Below are 15,689 nucleotides of genomic sequence, written 5' to 3'. Positions count from 1 at the left end.
CACATGAAAAAAACAAATGACTCCAGTTTTAATCACTAAAAGGCATCATATGGATTGACTCTGAGTTAAGTCCCGAGCGTGTTTGTGCATTTGCTTTCCTGACCCGTGACGTGCAGAATAAATTGCAGTTACACATCGGAGAAAAACAACAAACAAAATGTCCTGGACAAGATAAAAGCTACATCAAAGTTAGAACATTTCATCCTGAGTAAAATATGAACAATTTTAGTAACGGTAATCCACCTATTAATGAAGAAATGTAGTTAAATAACAAAACCAAAAAACAAGATGATCTCCATAATTGTGCAAGAGGAAAGTCATGGGATAACCCGAGTGACTGGAGTCACAATGAATGTCTGTAGCAAATCTCATGGTAAATCATTTAGTGGGTATCAAGGTATTTGTGCAACGGTTTTTTTTTTTTTAAGGAAAGAGGAAATTTAGTGTGACAGGAAAACGTCACAAAATCAGCAAAGACATTATTATTCATCCTGTGGAAATGAATGATTGTGAAACTTGTAACAATCCATGTTACAGATATTTCACTGGATTTGAATTAAACATTATGTTGCTGGTATGACAAAAACTGACATTTTTTTAGGGAAAAATAAATCATTTTCACTAATAACCTTCTCATTTTCATTCACTTTTAATTTCTCTTGCTCAAATGTGCAGCTAGTGCTCAGTTGGTTCTAGAGTATTCCTACAAAATTACAAGGAACGTCAACCTTGTTTAATTTATGAGTATTGAACTAAAGCACTCTGATTCTTGATCAGCAAGTTTCTAGTGTAAGACCTGGAGTCAGTATGGCGCCTGTTATACAATAAAGTTAAGTGAATGTGCGTGCGTGTGCGTGTCATGTATCCTGGGAAAAAACACACATCCTCCACAAATTACACGTCCTTCTTGATAATGCCTTAAAAACACTGTCACTTCACTTTAAAACATCTTTTGCATTTCAGAGTGATTTATTGTCTTTAATGACTCTAAGTCAAACGTCTTCAAAGTTAAGCTGAAGACGTATTTTTCATTGAACATTTGGAATCTCTGGGAAGTGTGGTTGGAGAAAAAGGTGGTGATGTATTCATTTATGTAAATAGTGTGAATGTGTGCAACATGAACCCTTTTAGTTTTATTCTTTTTGTTGTAAAACACTTTGTTTTTAAGTGTGCTAAACACAAAATGTACTTGACAACTCTGTGGCGACTTGCAATTTTTTTATTATTATTTTTTTTTTCTACACACCTTATACTGCCTCCTTTAATCCTTTAACAAAGCAAACTAACTTGCGGGCAAAGACTGAGCTGCTTGCAGTCGTCACACAGTGTAATTATCATTTCAGCACTTCACACCTCTGATAATTGATGATAAGCTGAGTTGGAAGTCTCATATAAACCACGTGAAAACAAAAATGTCAAAAACCATTGCTATTCTCTATAAAACAAAGCATGTCCTGAACAAAAAAACATTATACACACTTTATTGTACTCTGTTGCTTCCATATATGACTTACTGTCTGGAGATATGGGGTAATGCATATAAAACGAACACTCTTCATATTTTCAAGTTACAAAAAAAGCTATAAGAATTATAAACCAATCAAACTATATAGAACCAACTAACATTTTGTTTATTAATCTGAATACCCTGAAATTTTATGATTTAGTTGAATATAAAATGGCACAGATAATGTATAAAGCACAAAATAACTTGCTTTGCCCCAGTACTCAGAAGCTGTTCAAAGTCAGAGAGAGTCAATATGACTTAAGGGGAACAGATTTCTTTAAAAAAAAACAAGATAAGGACAAATATAAAGCAGAGATGTGTTTCTGTTAGAGGAGTTAACCTGTGGAATAGTTATGACAGTGATTTAAAAAGGTGTAGTTCATTTTCCTTGTTTAAAAACATGTTTAAAAATAGAGTAATAGAAAAATATATAAATCAAGAATGAAAAGAGCAAAAAGGAGAAAAAAAAAAACAACCTCTTGATTCTTTTGCTTTGATGTAGTTACTTATCTAAGGTGGAAAGTTTTTTTTTTCTTTGTTTTGTTTTTTTTGTTTGTTTGGTTTTTGCTTTGTTTTATTATTTTCTTCAAGCCCTGTGTACAGGAGCTGCATACAAAAAGATATTTTGTGAAAAGGGTTGGCGTAATAAGCAAATGCTTCAGCCAATACCTTTTGATTAGCCTTGTCTCATGCTTTCTTTCTTTATGGTAGATTTTTGTTCTGTTTTCACTGTTTGTTTGTTTGTTTGTTTTTCACTGTTTTCACTGAGATTGGAATTTGAATGCTAATCAATAAAATCAAAATCAAATCCCAAAGAGCCAAATACTTTTCAGAGGTGAGGCTTTCCCTAGAAATATATTTAATAAAAAAACTGGACTTTCTCTTTTAAACTCACAGCAAAGAAATGTGTTTTAATTTACCATAAGTAAACATAAAACTAAAACTATGTGTTACAAAAATAAAAACGACTAATACCAAGTGAAACAATACTATTAACTTACAAAACAAATCCCAAGAAATTGAGTTTTTTTGTCAATACGGTTAAATTTGTAAACACAAAAAGCACAGGGTGGATTTGATGGTTATCTGTATTAAGACTGTTCATATTATCGTGAGTCAGCCGCTTTCATAAAGTTCTGTAATATCATATGTTTGTATTACAGAACCTCCTCAGAACATCTTAAATCTTGCCCATAATAAAGGCATCCAGATATTTGGATACTGCAGAAGAAACAGAGACCCACTGTCCTATGACCTCTGGCATCAACAAAGTATCTCCACCCAGAGAACTGCTAATTACTGCATATGTTCTCATTGTTAGAACCATCTGGCACCAACATCCATGCCATCCATTTTCAGAGTCACTTAGATCATCTTTGCTTGATTCAAACTTCAGCACGGTTGTTTTGACCATATCTACATCCCTAATTTCTAGTTGCTACCATGTGATTACTGCTCTTTGACGCTGTTTATTGTTGCGGTTTTGTTTTTTTTATCTCTGTAAGAGACTGAAGAGCTTCTGTTTACTACACCTTATCTTCTAGCATCTGGTTTTCGATTAACATACACCTCCCTTGTAGAAAAAAAGATGGATTTTCTAATAATATTTGATGCCATTTTTGGATATTCTTGCTGAAAAGTAATGGATTGGGCTTCACTCATACAGGATTAACCCCAACCCCTGGCCCTCAATTAATTAATGATCAGATTAAGTCGCCACATCTAGAAATGTTGCAGACAGAAATAACCTTGATGACGAGAACAGAGCGAGATAAAGAGAGCGCTGTGTACGCTAGAAGGGTCAGACGGTTCATATTGTTTCAGACTGCATGATGAGGGAAGCAGCAAAGTGGAAACTCCTCTCAGCTGATTATCTCATTGCACTACAACAACATGAATTTGATGCTCATGAGCATACACAAAGAACTGTCATCTGTATTCGTGGGTCTGCGTGACTTTGTTTCCAAACAAGCTACGGCTCAGGATAAGAAATCGTCAAATGCCTTTGTCGTCAGATTGTGGTACATGAACAACTATGAACAACTGAAATGCTGATTTACAAGACTATATTTCAATGGATTTGGCATCACAACTCAAAATAATGAAGGATGATCTAAAGCTAATTGTGACATCAGCCACTGGGAGGCAAGTTTCAACAGGACCACAGGAGGGAAAAATGCATTATGACAAATTACAAAAACAAACCTATGTTGGTTCTTTGTCCAAAATAACTGTATGATAATAATCCCAGAGATAGTGTATTTGTTTACATCCAAGCAGAATCCATCTATGTATTTTTATTGCTTATTCAACTTTAAGTGGATATATAAATAACAATAACATAATTATAAACATAGTTTCTCTCCTTATATGTCTGTTTCCTACAAATTTGTCAAAGATTTATAAAGAAAAAAAAAAAACAAGGGCATGTTTACCACTGTGGTGTATCATCTCCTGTTTGCCTGTGTGTTGGGGAACAGACACTTCTATTCATCCTTTAGCCCTAAATGTTTTGAATGGTTTAAGGGTGTGAGCTACATGAAGGTCACCTGAGCTACAGAGACTACTACTACTACTACTACTAATAACAGTGAATTAAGCAGGGGCTTTACTGAGAAAGAAGTACATGCTGCAGGGTGGATATACTGTCCACACTGTCCAATTCAAATCATTTCAGTTCTATTTATATGACGCCAAATCACAATAACAGTCACATCAAGGTCGGTGCTTTATATTGCAAGGTAAAGACCCTACAATAACAAAGAGAAAAGCCCAACAATCAGATGCCCCCCTGTGACCAAACACTTGGCAATGGTGGGAAGAAAAATCTCCCGTTTAACAGGAAGAAACCTCAGGCAGAATTAGGAAGAGGAAGGGGCGGCCGCCTGCTACGACCGGTTGGGGGTGAGGGAGTTACAAACAAAACTTGCTATAGCTTGTACTTAGCTGGATCAGTAGATTAGAAAATAAATGGATGAATGAAGATAATGATGCTGTACTATTTTCATTTTAATATAGGGCTTTTTTTATGATTTACAGATCAAACCATTTGACATCATCTATCTTTATTACATTTCAACAGTATTCCAGAAAATCTATTTTAAAATAGAAATGGAAAACTGGAATGGAAAATTCAGATTTAGATATCTTTTAACATTTAAATTAGCTTTAAAATGTGTCTAATTTAGCTTTATAAAAATCTTTTCTGCATCTATTTTCTGATCTACAACTCTATCCTCCTCAGTCTAGTACACTGTACATCTAGGTCATCACAGCCTGACCTACTTCCAGCCTTCTGGCCTTACATAACAGTTCTCTGAACCATTACATAATATCAGGAGAAGGGGCCTGCTGCTTGGCTATCTTCATTGTAAAAAGAGAGAAACAGTGAGATGAAAAACAGAATTTTTTTTATTTAGGGTGGGTTTTTTCTTGTGTGTTTTTGTTTTGTTGTCTCATGAGCACATGATTTCCAGAGTGGGGATATTTAGTGGAGGAGAAAAATAGGAAAAATAATGTTTGGCCTTTGATTCAAGGACTTTTTGTTTGTTTGTTTTAAACTGTGATGCCAAGAGACATAGAGAAAAAAGCAAAGGGTCAAAAGCACTCTTCAAATTCAGGCCAAACAAGTAATCCATGGCTCACATTATCCCTGACAGCGAGAGTAAAGGAGGTGAGTGCCGAGGGAGAGTCCGCTTATGAGTTAATGCCTGAAAGGTGAACACATGTCTTATGCTCTCCTGAGTTTTAAATGCACTTTAGAACAGCACACAGCAACACTACATATGAGCGGGCGTAGGGAGGTTTGAGGTCTTCACTCACCCCGGTTCTGTTAGCCGTCAGGGCTGGGGGGCTGGGAGGAGGTGCTGGCCGTCAGACTGGGGTCTGGGATGCGGGGCCTCCCTGCTACTGCAGATAAGGAGGTGGTCCGCTTGCCTCCACCCCAGAGAGAAGGGTTACATCTCCTGGGTCTAGGTGCAGCTTGCCCCTCTGAGGGCGGGGGTACCTGGACCTGGGATATAGAGTATGTTTGGGGAGTGCGACTGTCTGTGCAGTGTCTATTTGTGTCTGTCTACACGTTGGGTGAGTGCCGAGTATTTGGTTGTGCATATGGGGTGGGAATGCACGTCTGTGTCCGCGTGTGTCTGTTCGTCTGTGTCTATATGTCAGGTTGGGTCTTAGACTCAACCTCTCTGGGAACATCTCAGGCCCTCTAAAGTACGGAGGCCTATCTCCCCTCACCACACTCCCTGCCGGTGGCTGATGCCCTCAGTCGTTGGTGCGTTGGTGGTCCTTGTCGTCTGGGGCTGAGCGCTCATGTATGTACCGGCTCACTCCTGGTGGCCGATTGGCAGGGCCGGGCGCCTGTGACCCGGCTGGGCTCCTTCCGGGGGGTGGGATGCCCTCAGGCCTCTGGGCCTGAAGCTCGGTCCTCTCTGGCACAGCTGGCTGCCGGCAGAGCCCGCGGGCACGCCACTGCAACCCCCTCTGGCCTCTGCTCCGTAGCTGCTGGGTATGCACACAGGTGTACACACGGGTGTTCACAGACGCGGACTACACCTTTCTTGGCTGCTGCCTCAAAGCACATTGTGCGCTGTCTATCTTGCGTGCTGCACAATATCGTTTAATATTTAGTATCTACTGTTATCTACTGCTAGCTAGTTTATTGTGATGGTGCTGTTTTTTTATTATGTTGCTCTTTGTTGTTTGTTTTCTCTTCTGTTTTTTTTCTCCATACAGGTGATCCAGGTGTCTTGTTTGTTTGTTTGTTTTTTTCTTCCCCCCCTTTGGTTTTCTTTCTCTCCCTCTCTTTCTTTCATTCTTTCTCCCTGTCCTATCCCCCAGTCATGTCTGTCCCGTTTGTAGCAACTGAAAATAAAATAAATTCATAATTATAATAAAGGTCAATCAAATGGACCAATATGGCAAGGCCACGATGATCCACTTGGCAAAATAAATCCGCCTGGCATCTTTCTTGGCCTTAAGACAACAATTCTGATGGCTAAAGATCCAAACGGGACACAAAAAAAAAGAAAAAAGAAAAAAAAAAGAACATGAGCTGCAAAAACGTAAAAACGACTTAGTTCATCACCTCTATATTGCGAGTTAATCCTTAACTTTATGTGTTTAAAACGATGAACAAAAACAAGAATAATATGAACAAACATGTTTTGTGGACTTTAAAATACAGTTGTACTGCTGTAGTTTGTTTACTGGTTGTGTAGAATTAAAAAAAGAGATTTGCTCTTTCTGGAAATAAATAAATTCAAAACTAATTACAGATTTGAAAGAGGTTTTGTTCTCAGTCGCTGAAGATGGAGATGCTGAAGACAGCTTCTAATTTAATTTTGTGACGGACAGACCAGTCTGGTGTCGAGCCAGAACCTTTCAGGAATTTTTTATTAGCTTTTTCCAGGTATTTGGTGTGTATACAATTCTGGTTATTTCCATCCAGCTAGAACTTAAAGGACCAAAAAGGTTATGTACATGATATATGAGCATACATGTACATATATATGTACATGTCTATGAACACAGTTCTCCATGCCATCCACAAATGCAGGTTAAGCTCTCTCCTACAAAGAAGAACATGAACATAGATGAACGTGAGCTTCTCTGGGTCAAAGGTCACTTAAAATGGGTTGAAGCCAAGTGGAAAACTGTTCTGTGGTTAGAAAGGTCACAATTTGAAATTCGTTTTGGAAAACATGGACAGACTAAAGGACAAACCAGGGAGCGGAATCACCCAGCTTGTTATCAGGGCTCAGTTTAAAAGCCTACGCCTATGATGTTATGGGGGTTCATTAGTGCCTATCAGTTTGGCCACTTACACATCTGAAAAGGCACCATCAATGCTGAAAAGTATATGCAGGTCCTAGAGAAACACATGCGCCCATCCAGATGGGATCTTTTCCCTTACATATTTTATCTATTACAACAATGTGGCTTTCTTGTAGAAGAGTCAAGGTGCTGAACTGGCCTACCTGCAGTGCAGACCTCTCACCAACTGAAAAGATTTGGCACTAAATAAATATTTTACAGAGGACCCTGCACTGTTGAGCAGCTAGAATTCTTTATCAGAGAAAAATGGGACAGCATTCCTCTCCTAAAAGTCCGGCAGCTGGTGGCCTTGGTTCCCAGGAGAGACCAGACTATTTGCAGAGTGTTGTTAAAAGAAGAAGTGATTCTACACAGTGGTAAACATGGCATCTTGTTCATCTGTTCAAATGTTTCTGAGTTTCAATTAAATTCAAAATGACCCTACTTTTTTCATAAAATGGTAAATTTTCTTAGTTTAAACTTTTTTTTTCATATTGAATTGTTAATAAAATATGTTTTTATGACATTTGCAGATTATTTCATTCTGTTTGTACTTACATTTTACACAGCATTCCAACTGATTTTAGAGTGTCCAATTGGTTTTCAGGCTGCAAAAATGGAGGAACTCAAAAATGATTGTTCTTATACGGTTAATGCAATACTTTAGTTAAGCCGGTCGATTTCACCCTAAAAGTCTAGACCACAATCATACCTTTATCATCTCACTTCAACTCTATTGTAGCAAAAGTATGACAAATGTGCCAACTTCCAAATACTAATTACTCATTGGCTGACTTGTGACCTGAATTCAACCACAATCAAAACATGTGACATATAAGCTGCCATCTTGCGCCGTAATCCTGTTTTGTTTTCACAGGTGGAATAATTTTCTCCTTCACGAGTACGGTCAAGATCCGTACTGGGGAAAAAAATGGCAATAAGAGCCCATTTGTTAGTTTAGCCAACAGTCAGTTTTACCATAATCTCTGACCTAATTTCAAGGGTCTTATCGATGGCACAATCTTGTGAAATGGCAGATGGCGAGACGAGGAGGCCTGTAGCGGGCTATAGCAGATATCGGGCGATAAGGTGTTTAGCGGGGACCTACTAGCTGAACACAAAAAACAAGGTCAGGAAGAAAGTAACTGGAAAAACCATGTGATTAAATTACCTTTCTCATACACTGATTATTAAATAACACCAAAGCAATACTTGAGTTGGCTCCATCTTCGATTCTTGAGATGCAAATTCAACGGGGCAACAGTTGTTGTGACAGGACTGATGTGATAACCATACTGATTCGGTTGCTCTCAATTAGCAGCTAAAGCATGAACGAAGCTCCTGCTGCTGGGTCAGCAAACTGTGACGAGAGATGAATTATGAGCTAGAACACTTTGAGATGGTAAACCCTTCAATTTCCTCTACGAGAAAAAAAATAGCTAAGTTCTCTTTAAAAATAACTAAAACCCACTGATAACAAATTTGGCTTCAAGTGCACCGAGATACTAATTAAAATAGTGTTTGAAGTGTTGTTTTTAAAAGAGAATCTTTTCATTCAGTCCCTTTTTCTTTAAATAGCAACTGGAAAGAAAAAAGAAAGGAGAAACAGACTGGAAAGACCCAGCTGAATATAAATCAAATATTTATCTCCTTACTAAAGCCACAATTACGCCATGGAAACTGTTTATTATGCAAGGAATTTGCCTTCCAGGTCAAAAAGATGAATTTAGTAACTCAACACAAACCACAATTGTGTGTTCACATGCAACTCAGCTGACTCCTTTCAGCCTAGTAAGTTTATGAAGTTTGGTTTTCCCATGGGTAAATGCTCACTACTGTCTCGATTTTATGAAACTAAGCAAGATTTACGCAAGATGTCTAAGGTCATTTATAAAACCAGTTTCCTATCACCAAGAGCTTTTCAATTACTGGTGTATGCTTTGAATTAGTGGTTAGGTTTTCTACTGATTTACTAGTAAGCTGTCAACGCATTCTAGGCTATAGCTATGCTCCTGTACGACACAAAGAAGTACTACATTTGCTATAACTGAATGCCATATTATTTATAAAACAACAAAATGATGACTAACCAAACATTCGTCTCACCTCATTTTCCTCTCTCATGCGGTCTATAAGCTCCATCACCTTAATAAAGTGGCTGCAGCGGAGGGAATGATCAACAACATGAGAAGGGAGCGCTTTGTGTTGCCAGTGTCTCCATTCCCACAAAGACAGCTCCCTGGATGGTTGTTTGCCTTTGGAAACCTCCTCCTTAGGGACATGAAATAACATAATTAAAAAAGTAAGGTTGAAGTAGAAATAATATCATTACATTCAAGTCAATAATATATGACACAAACTGGTTTTACCATGCATAGCTTTCCAGCTGTAGGTGGGAGATTATTCCACCTGAAATCATGGCAACTGCACTTTCCGTGCCCCATGCAAATGTGGAAGTGACACTTAACTGCCAGAAATCCATAGATCCACTCAAAATATCTTCATTTCTATTTTTTCCCCATTTCTGGTCTCAGCTGTTATTGTTACATATGAAGCGGTTCAAAGGGGTAGTTCTATTCAAAACTCCTGTCACTGGATAGTATCATATCCTGTACATATGGATCATGGCACGGCTGTCAAGGTTAAACTTAAAATGAGCCAATAATCAGTGCACCCTTGTTTATCTCCTTTTCAGACCTGGGCCCTATTTCAGAAAGCCGGTTTAGTGCAAACTCTGAGTAAGTATACCCTGAGTTAACGAAAACTCTGGGTTTTCGGTTTCACAAAGCGAGTTTAGATTAATTCTGAGCGAGTTACTATGACGACACACTCCGTGAAGCTAACCTGCCCCCTAGCAGGTTTACTTCAACTAACCCTGACTTTCTCCGCCTCTTTGTCAGAAACCTGACTGTAGGAAGTGTCAGACATGGCGTGCTCCTTCCTTGAAGAGCCAGTAGATGTTGAAGCCCAAATTCTCCGCAGAGCTCTCCGCCGGGAGAGAGTGATTAGAGCGCGTTCGGACATTTTATCATTTCCTGATGATTTTCTGTGTGAACGTTACCGTTTTTCAGCACAATCTATAATTTATTTGAATAACATCCTCAGGCCTAATATTGCTCATGTGACACATCGCGGACATCCTCTCAGTTCTGTATATATTATTTGTATTGCACTTCATTTTTTTTTGCAAACGGGAGCTTTCTGTATAATATTGGTGACGCTGAGCACGTTTCCAAGGCTACCGTCTGTCGGGCAGTCAGGAATGTTACAGTTGCACTGAAACGTCTCCTGTACTCGTTTGTGGTGTTCCCCGGTCATAGACCCACAAGATTATCAAAGAGGGATTCCACAAAATTGCAGGTATCAGGATGAACAAAACTTAATTCATGATGTGGTGATACTTGAACTACTACTTAAATTTTACATTTATTTTCACGGTTCCCAGGCGTGATTGGCTGTATAGATGGCACTCACATTCCAATCATTGCTCCTTCAGTAAATGAAGGAGACTATGTGAACAGGAAGTCTTTCCACAGCATTAATGTACAGGTACACAGTTCCCTGTAGCATTTCAAACTAACAAATTATTTCATTATAGTAATGGATGCTAATTTGTGTTCTCTGCACTGTGAAGATCATATATGATGCTGCCAACATTATCACAAATGTGGAAGCCAACTGCTCAGCCTCTGTGAGTGGTGGTGGTGGAGGACCCCCACCTGTTTTTCGGGCCTCCGCTTTTTTCTGTTGGCTATAACGGGTCACATTTGAGCATACAGAGTAAGCAAATATGTACTTGTAATGTGCTCAGATAATTTCAATAAGTGCTTACAGAGGGGAAATTAATGTAGCCTCTAACTGCAATTGATTTACATCGGACAAACAGACCAAGCACTATGGCTCATAATACAATTACACCTTACCTGTTTGGACTATATTTTTATATTTCATTTTTACTTGCTGCCAGGAACGTTTGGGGCCTGTTGGGTTGCACCTGCGCTCACATCACGTCACAAAATAAAATGTATAAATTAAAAAATAAAATAAAATATAATAAAATAACGTGTTAAATGGGTGGAAATCCCTAGATCAATGTTTAAATTAACACTCACGCATTGACTCTGTCGGCTTTGTTTTGCCATGCATGCTCCCTTTCTTTTGCAGCTGAGGCTGTGTTACTTTTTTTCCGCAAAATTTGCATGTTATCGGCATATGCTGCCATCAGAATTTCGGCCTCAAGCGCTGTAAAATACATTGACCGCGCCTTCTTTCCCTCCGTCTCCATGGTGACTCGCTTAATCTGTGCTCCACTAATCAGGGCTTTATGTATCCTCGTGCGCGCGCTTAACTTGGGGTTAAAGCAACTCCGCGTTGACTGAACTAATTGTTATCAGCCTTTCTGAAACCGAATATTCCGAGTTGGAAAGTTCGGGGTTACTCAACCCTGAGTATCGTTTTTCACTCTGAGTTTTCTAAACCGGCTTCCTGAAATAGGGCCCTGCAGTAGAATGAGAGAAACAAAACAATAATACTAAAGAAACCTGAGGAAGTGGGTCACTGGGTATTGACAGGAAGTGTGACTGCTTCAGGGTTGGATGGGGCTCAGTATCCTCCAGCTTCATGGTTGACTCCCATAGGGAATATTCTGTACTGCTCAGAAAACCATTGGATGTTGAGCTGCCCTGTTGAACTACCGAGAGATACACAGATGTGCTCAGTCAATATCAGAAAACCATCCCACAAAGAAAAACTTGATCAATCTTAAAAAAGACTCTGGAATTACTTAGGTTTTGAGGGTGGATGAGTGAGGCCCGACTCTCGGTGTGGGACCGTCGACCCCTGACAGACCGCCTGCTGTTCTCCTGGTGATCAAACTGCCCACAGGTAATGTGCATCTTATGGAGTTTGGGGTACAGCCCTTCAGGCAGCATACGGGGACTGTTGGGGTACATGTGGAACCCGTTTTTGTTGCCAGTGATGGACTTGTAGACGCTGCGTTTGTTGCTCTGGCTCTGATTGTAAGTCTGGAGAAAACAAAGACTGAACTTTTTAGGCGGTTTTGTGGAGCCACATTTGCGTTATCATCTCTCATTTTGCCTAGAAATGACTAGAATTACTATACAACACCCACCCGCTCTTCCCGCCCCTCAGCCAGGATGACAACAATGCGTCCCCGACGCTTACGTCCAGTACGCCCCATTCGCTGTACCAAACGAATAGGATTCCTCTGTGCATCGAAGCAAACAATGAGGTCTACCTCTCCGATATCCAGGCCCTCTTCCCCCACACAGGTTGACACCAGTGTGTTGAAGCCTCCCTGTCTGAACTTGTGTACCACCTGCAACAAAAAAGTAGGAAAAAGTCATACAAAGTATAAAGTATTTTAATCTTTCCAGCTTATACTGTCCCCCTAAACTCTTTAGTGCAACCATATAGCAAAAGTATTATAGAAATACAAATCTGTGCTAACTACATACTAATGGAAAACTGAAGTAATTGTTTGCTTGTTCCAAATTAGAGTCCCTTTTTATGACATTTTACAGATTAAGATCTGCTCTATTTATATTCCATCACCAGACCAGCCAATGGGATGGTCAGTGCATTTGCATGTTAGTTTGATTCCTGTATTATTTGCTTATAGGAAATGGAACATGCAGTCTGCAGAGAGGAATTATATTTCTCTGGAACCAGCAGTGAAATTAATACATGGGTATTGCACTGACTGCTGTACACAGCTTCTTTGTTGGTTTTATAAGCGCTTTTCTACTCTACTTGAGCATTTAAAACACTTTATACAACATGTCTCATTTAACCACTCACACACATTCACACAAGCTTGTTTCTAAAGCTAAGTGATTTCTATCCAGATTCACATTGACGATGAATGCACTGGGAGGAACTTGTGGACCAGTATCTTGTCTAACGATATTTTGTCAGACTGGAGCAGCCAGAATTTAAACTACCAACTTTCCAATCAGCCCATGAGGTGCTTACCAAATGTAAACAAGGCAAGTCAAACTCAAACATGGAGTTCACTGCCATTAAAAGGAAAAGTTACAAATGAATTCTGCTGAATTTTAAAACAATACTGTACATGTGATCATGTGATCACAAATCTTTGAATATTGTTGGTCAATGCTTTCTGGGTTGTTTTCTCTTTTAAGATTGCATAGTCAATTTTAGCTTGGCAAAAAGGAGTTTAGCCTTGGACACTGTCCTCTTAGTCTTGCCTCTGCTCCCTTTATGGATCATCTCCACCTCCACGCTATCCCTACCATCCTTCTCTGTCACACCACCCTCTTTGTGTACTCCTTCAGTCATTTACATAAATTAATCTTCTCCTGGCTTTTCCTTCTGCCTAGAAGTTGTCTGTGCCTCAAAACATTAATAACACTTGTCTTACTGTCTAAAAAAAATGTCTACCTCCAGTTGCTCCTTTTGGGTAAAGCCTTTGACCCCCTTTCCAGCTGAAGCTTGGCCCATAAATGTCATGACCCTGATCAGCGGAGCATGGCGGTTCAACATGGCTGCGATCTCCTGTACACTCTCCCGAAATGATGAAAAGATCATCACACGCGTGCTTACCTCCTGAGGACCTGAACCTGGACATCGAGGAGACAGAAGAGAAACAGACTGAATAAAAAAATTCCTTCAGTAATCCTGAGCTGAATTCTTTCTGTACGTTTATGACAGTCTAATTCAGACAGAGGAATGCTTTGTTCTGTTCAACCCGACCTCAAGAAAATGTTTTGGTTTTCAGTTCCAAGTTAATGAAACTATACTGTACCAAGCACTGTTATTTAAATCTCCTTTGTTAATAGATATAACCAATGTATGGATGCTACTGTTGTGGTTTAAGTTTACCACAAATTTAATGAACATCACATCCTGAGCTTCCAAAAGTATTTGTTTTCTATAAACATGGCAAGAACGATAATCAACCAAAACATGATGTAGTTAGAAGAGAATATCACATTTCTGCTTGAACCCATGTGTGAGTCACAGCATAGCAGTGCTATATTAAGTAGATCACCGTTATTGTTTGCTGAGCTCTCAGCCCACAGTCTGAAATGCTGCAGCACAACCTCCTCCAGTTTCTCCAGTTTGGGGTGGCTGTAAATGAATGGCTCATCTGGACCTACAAAAACAGTGAAACCAAAGCAGTGGATCCTTTGCTGTATTTTAAAGCAGGTATTTTTGTGATAATAGAAAATATCACTGATCAGAGTAAATTAAGATATCAAAACTCTTCTTCTGGCTACATAACAGGCTCAAATATACGAGTTATGTGAATTGAATAAGAACTTAAATACCAGCAGATGGCTTCATAAACATAGTTCCCATTTCTTTGTAGAAATCCATGAACGTGGGAGTTCTCTGCAGTTCGTTCTTGGCCCTGGACATCTCTGAGCCAAACAAAGCAAGGAGAGGCCTGATGTTAAAAACTTGTTTCCACCCGTGGATAATGTGGCGTTCGAAAGGCTACTGTTCTCTGACTCAACATATTGTTTGGATAAAGAGCTAAGAAATGTACTGCAAAAGTTAGAGGTGAGGTGACTGACCTCTGGATCCGTCCATGATTCCTTGGATGTAAAAGAAGAGAGATCGGAGGCCCATCTGCATTAGCAGCTCGTAGCCATGGTACAGGCTGATGCAAAGGGCAAAGTCGCCCTCCAGCATTCCCTGCTGTGGACCCTGCTGAGTGAAAGAGGCTGTGTGACTTCACGAGACCAATGTGGGATCAGAGTGACAGTGGAAGAAAATAAATATAATATTTGGCCATTAAGTGCGGAAAAATAGTATGAAAAATAAAACTGTCCATAACTTCTTCAACTGCAGTAATAACATTTTTTTAAACAAAAATGGAGTATATAAAATGTTCCACTAACAAAGTGAATAATGGATTTCTTTCTCCACTGAACCAAAGACTATCGTCCAGCACACCTCAGCCCCGGCTTATTCTAAATAACCGTAAGCAACTGGAAGTATATATGCTGAACCTTTTGCCGTGCAATCAATCACTTATTTGCATATGCAACACAACAGCACTTAATTTTATCTGGAGTTGTGTTTCTGTTCGTTTTGCAAATAAAAGCCCAAGTTCACTATCTTTTGAAATCTCTTCTTGGTGTTACTAGTTTCTGAGGGAAACATCTGTCTCTTAGCATCTGCTAAGTGCTTAGCTTTTTTCTTTGGTACTCCCCCCGTATGCCTGTTTTGGTACAGTGTTTTAACTGGAAACAGCTGCCTACTGGAGCATTATGAAAAGGAAATGACAGTGAATCAAAGTAGCATTAAAGTTGCAAGCCAGACAGATAAACACAAAGTCCTGCACAAAGTCATGATAAAGCTCTGTAGAGAC

At 39.4% G+C, this 15,689-nt stretch overlaps 1 protein-coding gene across 1 annotated transcript in view; it reads right to left on the bottom strand.

Moving 5' to 3' along the window:
- fancm (FA complementation group M) overlaps nucleotides 1–15,689 on the bottom strand; it is a 45,152-nt gene that overhangs the window by 7,870 nt on the left and 21,593 nt on the right. The window contains exons 6-13 of the mRNA XM_040041354.1: nucleotides 14,890–15,022; nucleotides 14,641–14,733; nucleotides 14,361–14,465; nucleotides 13,751–13,929; nucleotides 12,459–12,665; nucleotides 12,111–12,351; nucleotides 11,869–12,017; nucleotides 9,434–9,598 (exon numbers count right to left, since the gene is read on the bottom strand). Coding sequence (XP_039897288.1) covers nucleotides 9,434–9,598; nucleotides 11,869–12,017; nucleotides 12,111–12,351; nucleotides 12,459–12,665; nucleotides 13,751–13,929; nucleotides 14,361–14,465; nucleotides 14,641–14,733; nucleotides 14,890–15,022 — 1,272 coding nt within the window. The remainder of the gene's footprint in view (nucleotides 1–9,433; nucleotides 9,599–11,868; nucleotides 12,018–12,110; nucleotides 12,352–12,458; nucleotides 12,666–13,750; nucleotides 13,930–14,360; nucleotides 14,466–14,640; nucleotides 14,734–14,889; nucleotides 15,023–15,689) is intronic.

The sequence above is a fragment of the Simochromis diagramma genome, unplaced genomic scaffold (assembly GCF_900408965.1).
Source record: "Simochromis diagramma unplaced genomic scaffold, fSimDia1.1 OVJJ01000304.1, whole genome shotgun sequence".
NCBI lineage: Eukaryota > Metazoa > Chordata > Actinopteri > Cichliformes > Cichlidae > Simochromis > Simochromis diagramma.
The sequence above is the reverse complement of the archived record's forward strand: the minus strand, read 5'-3'. Positions and strand labels throughout refer to the sequence as shown.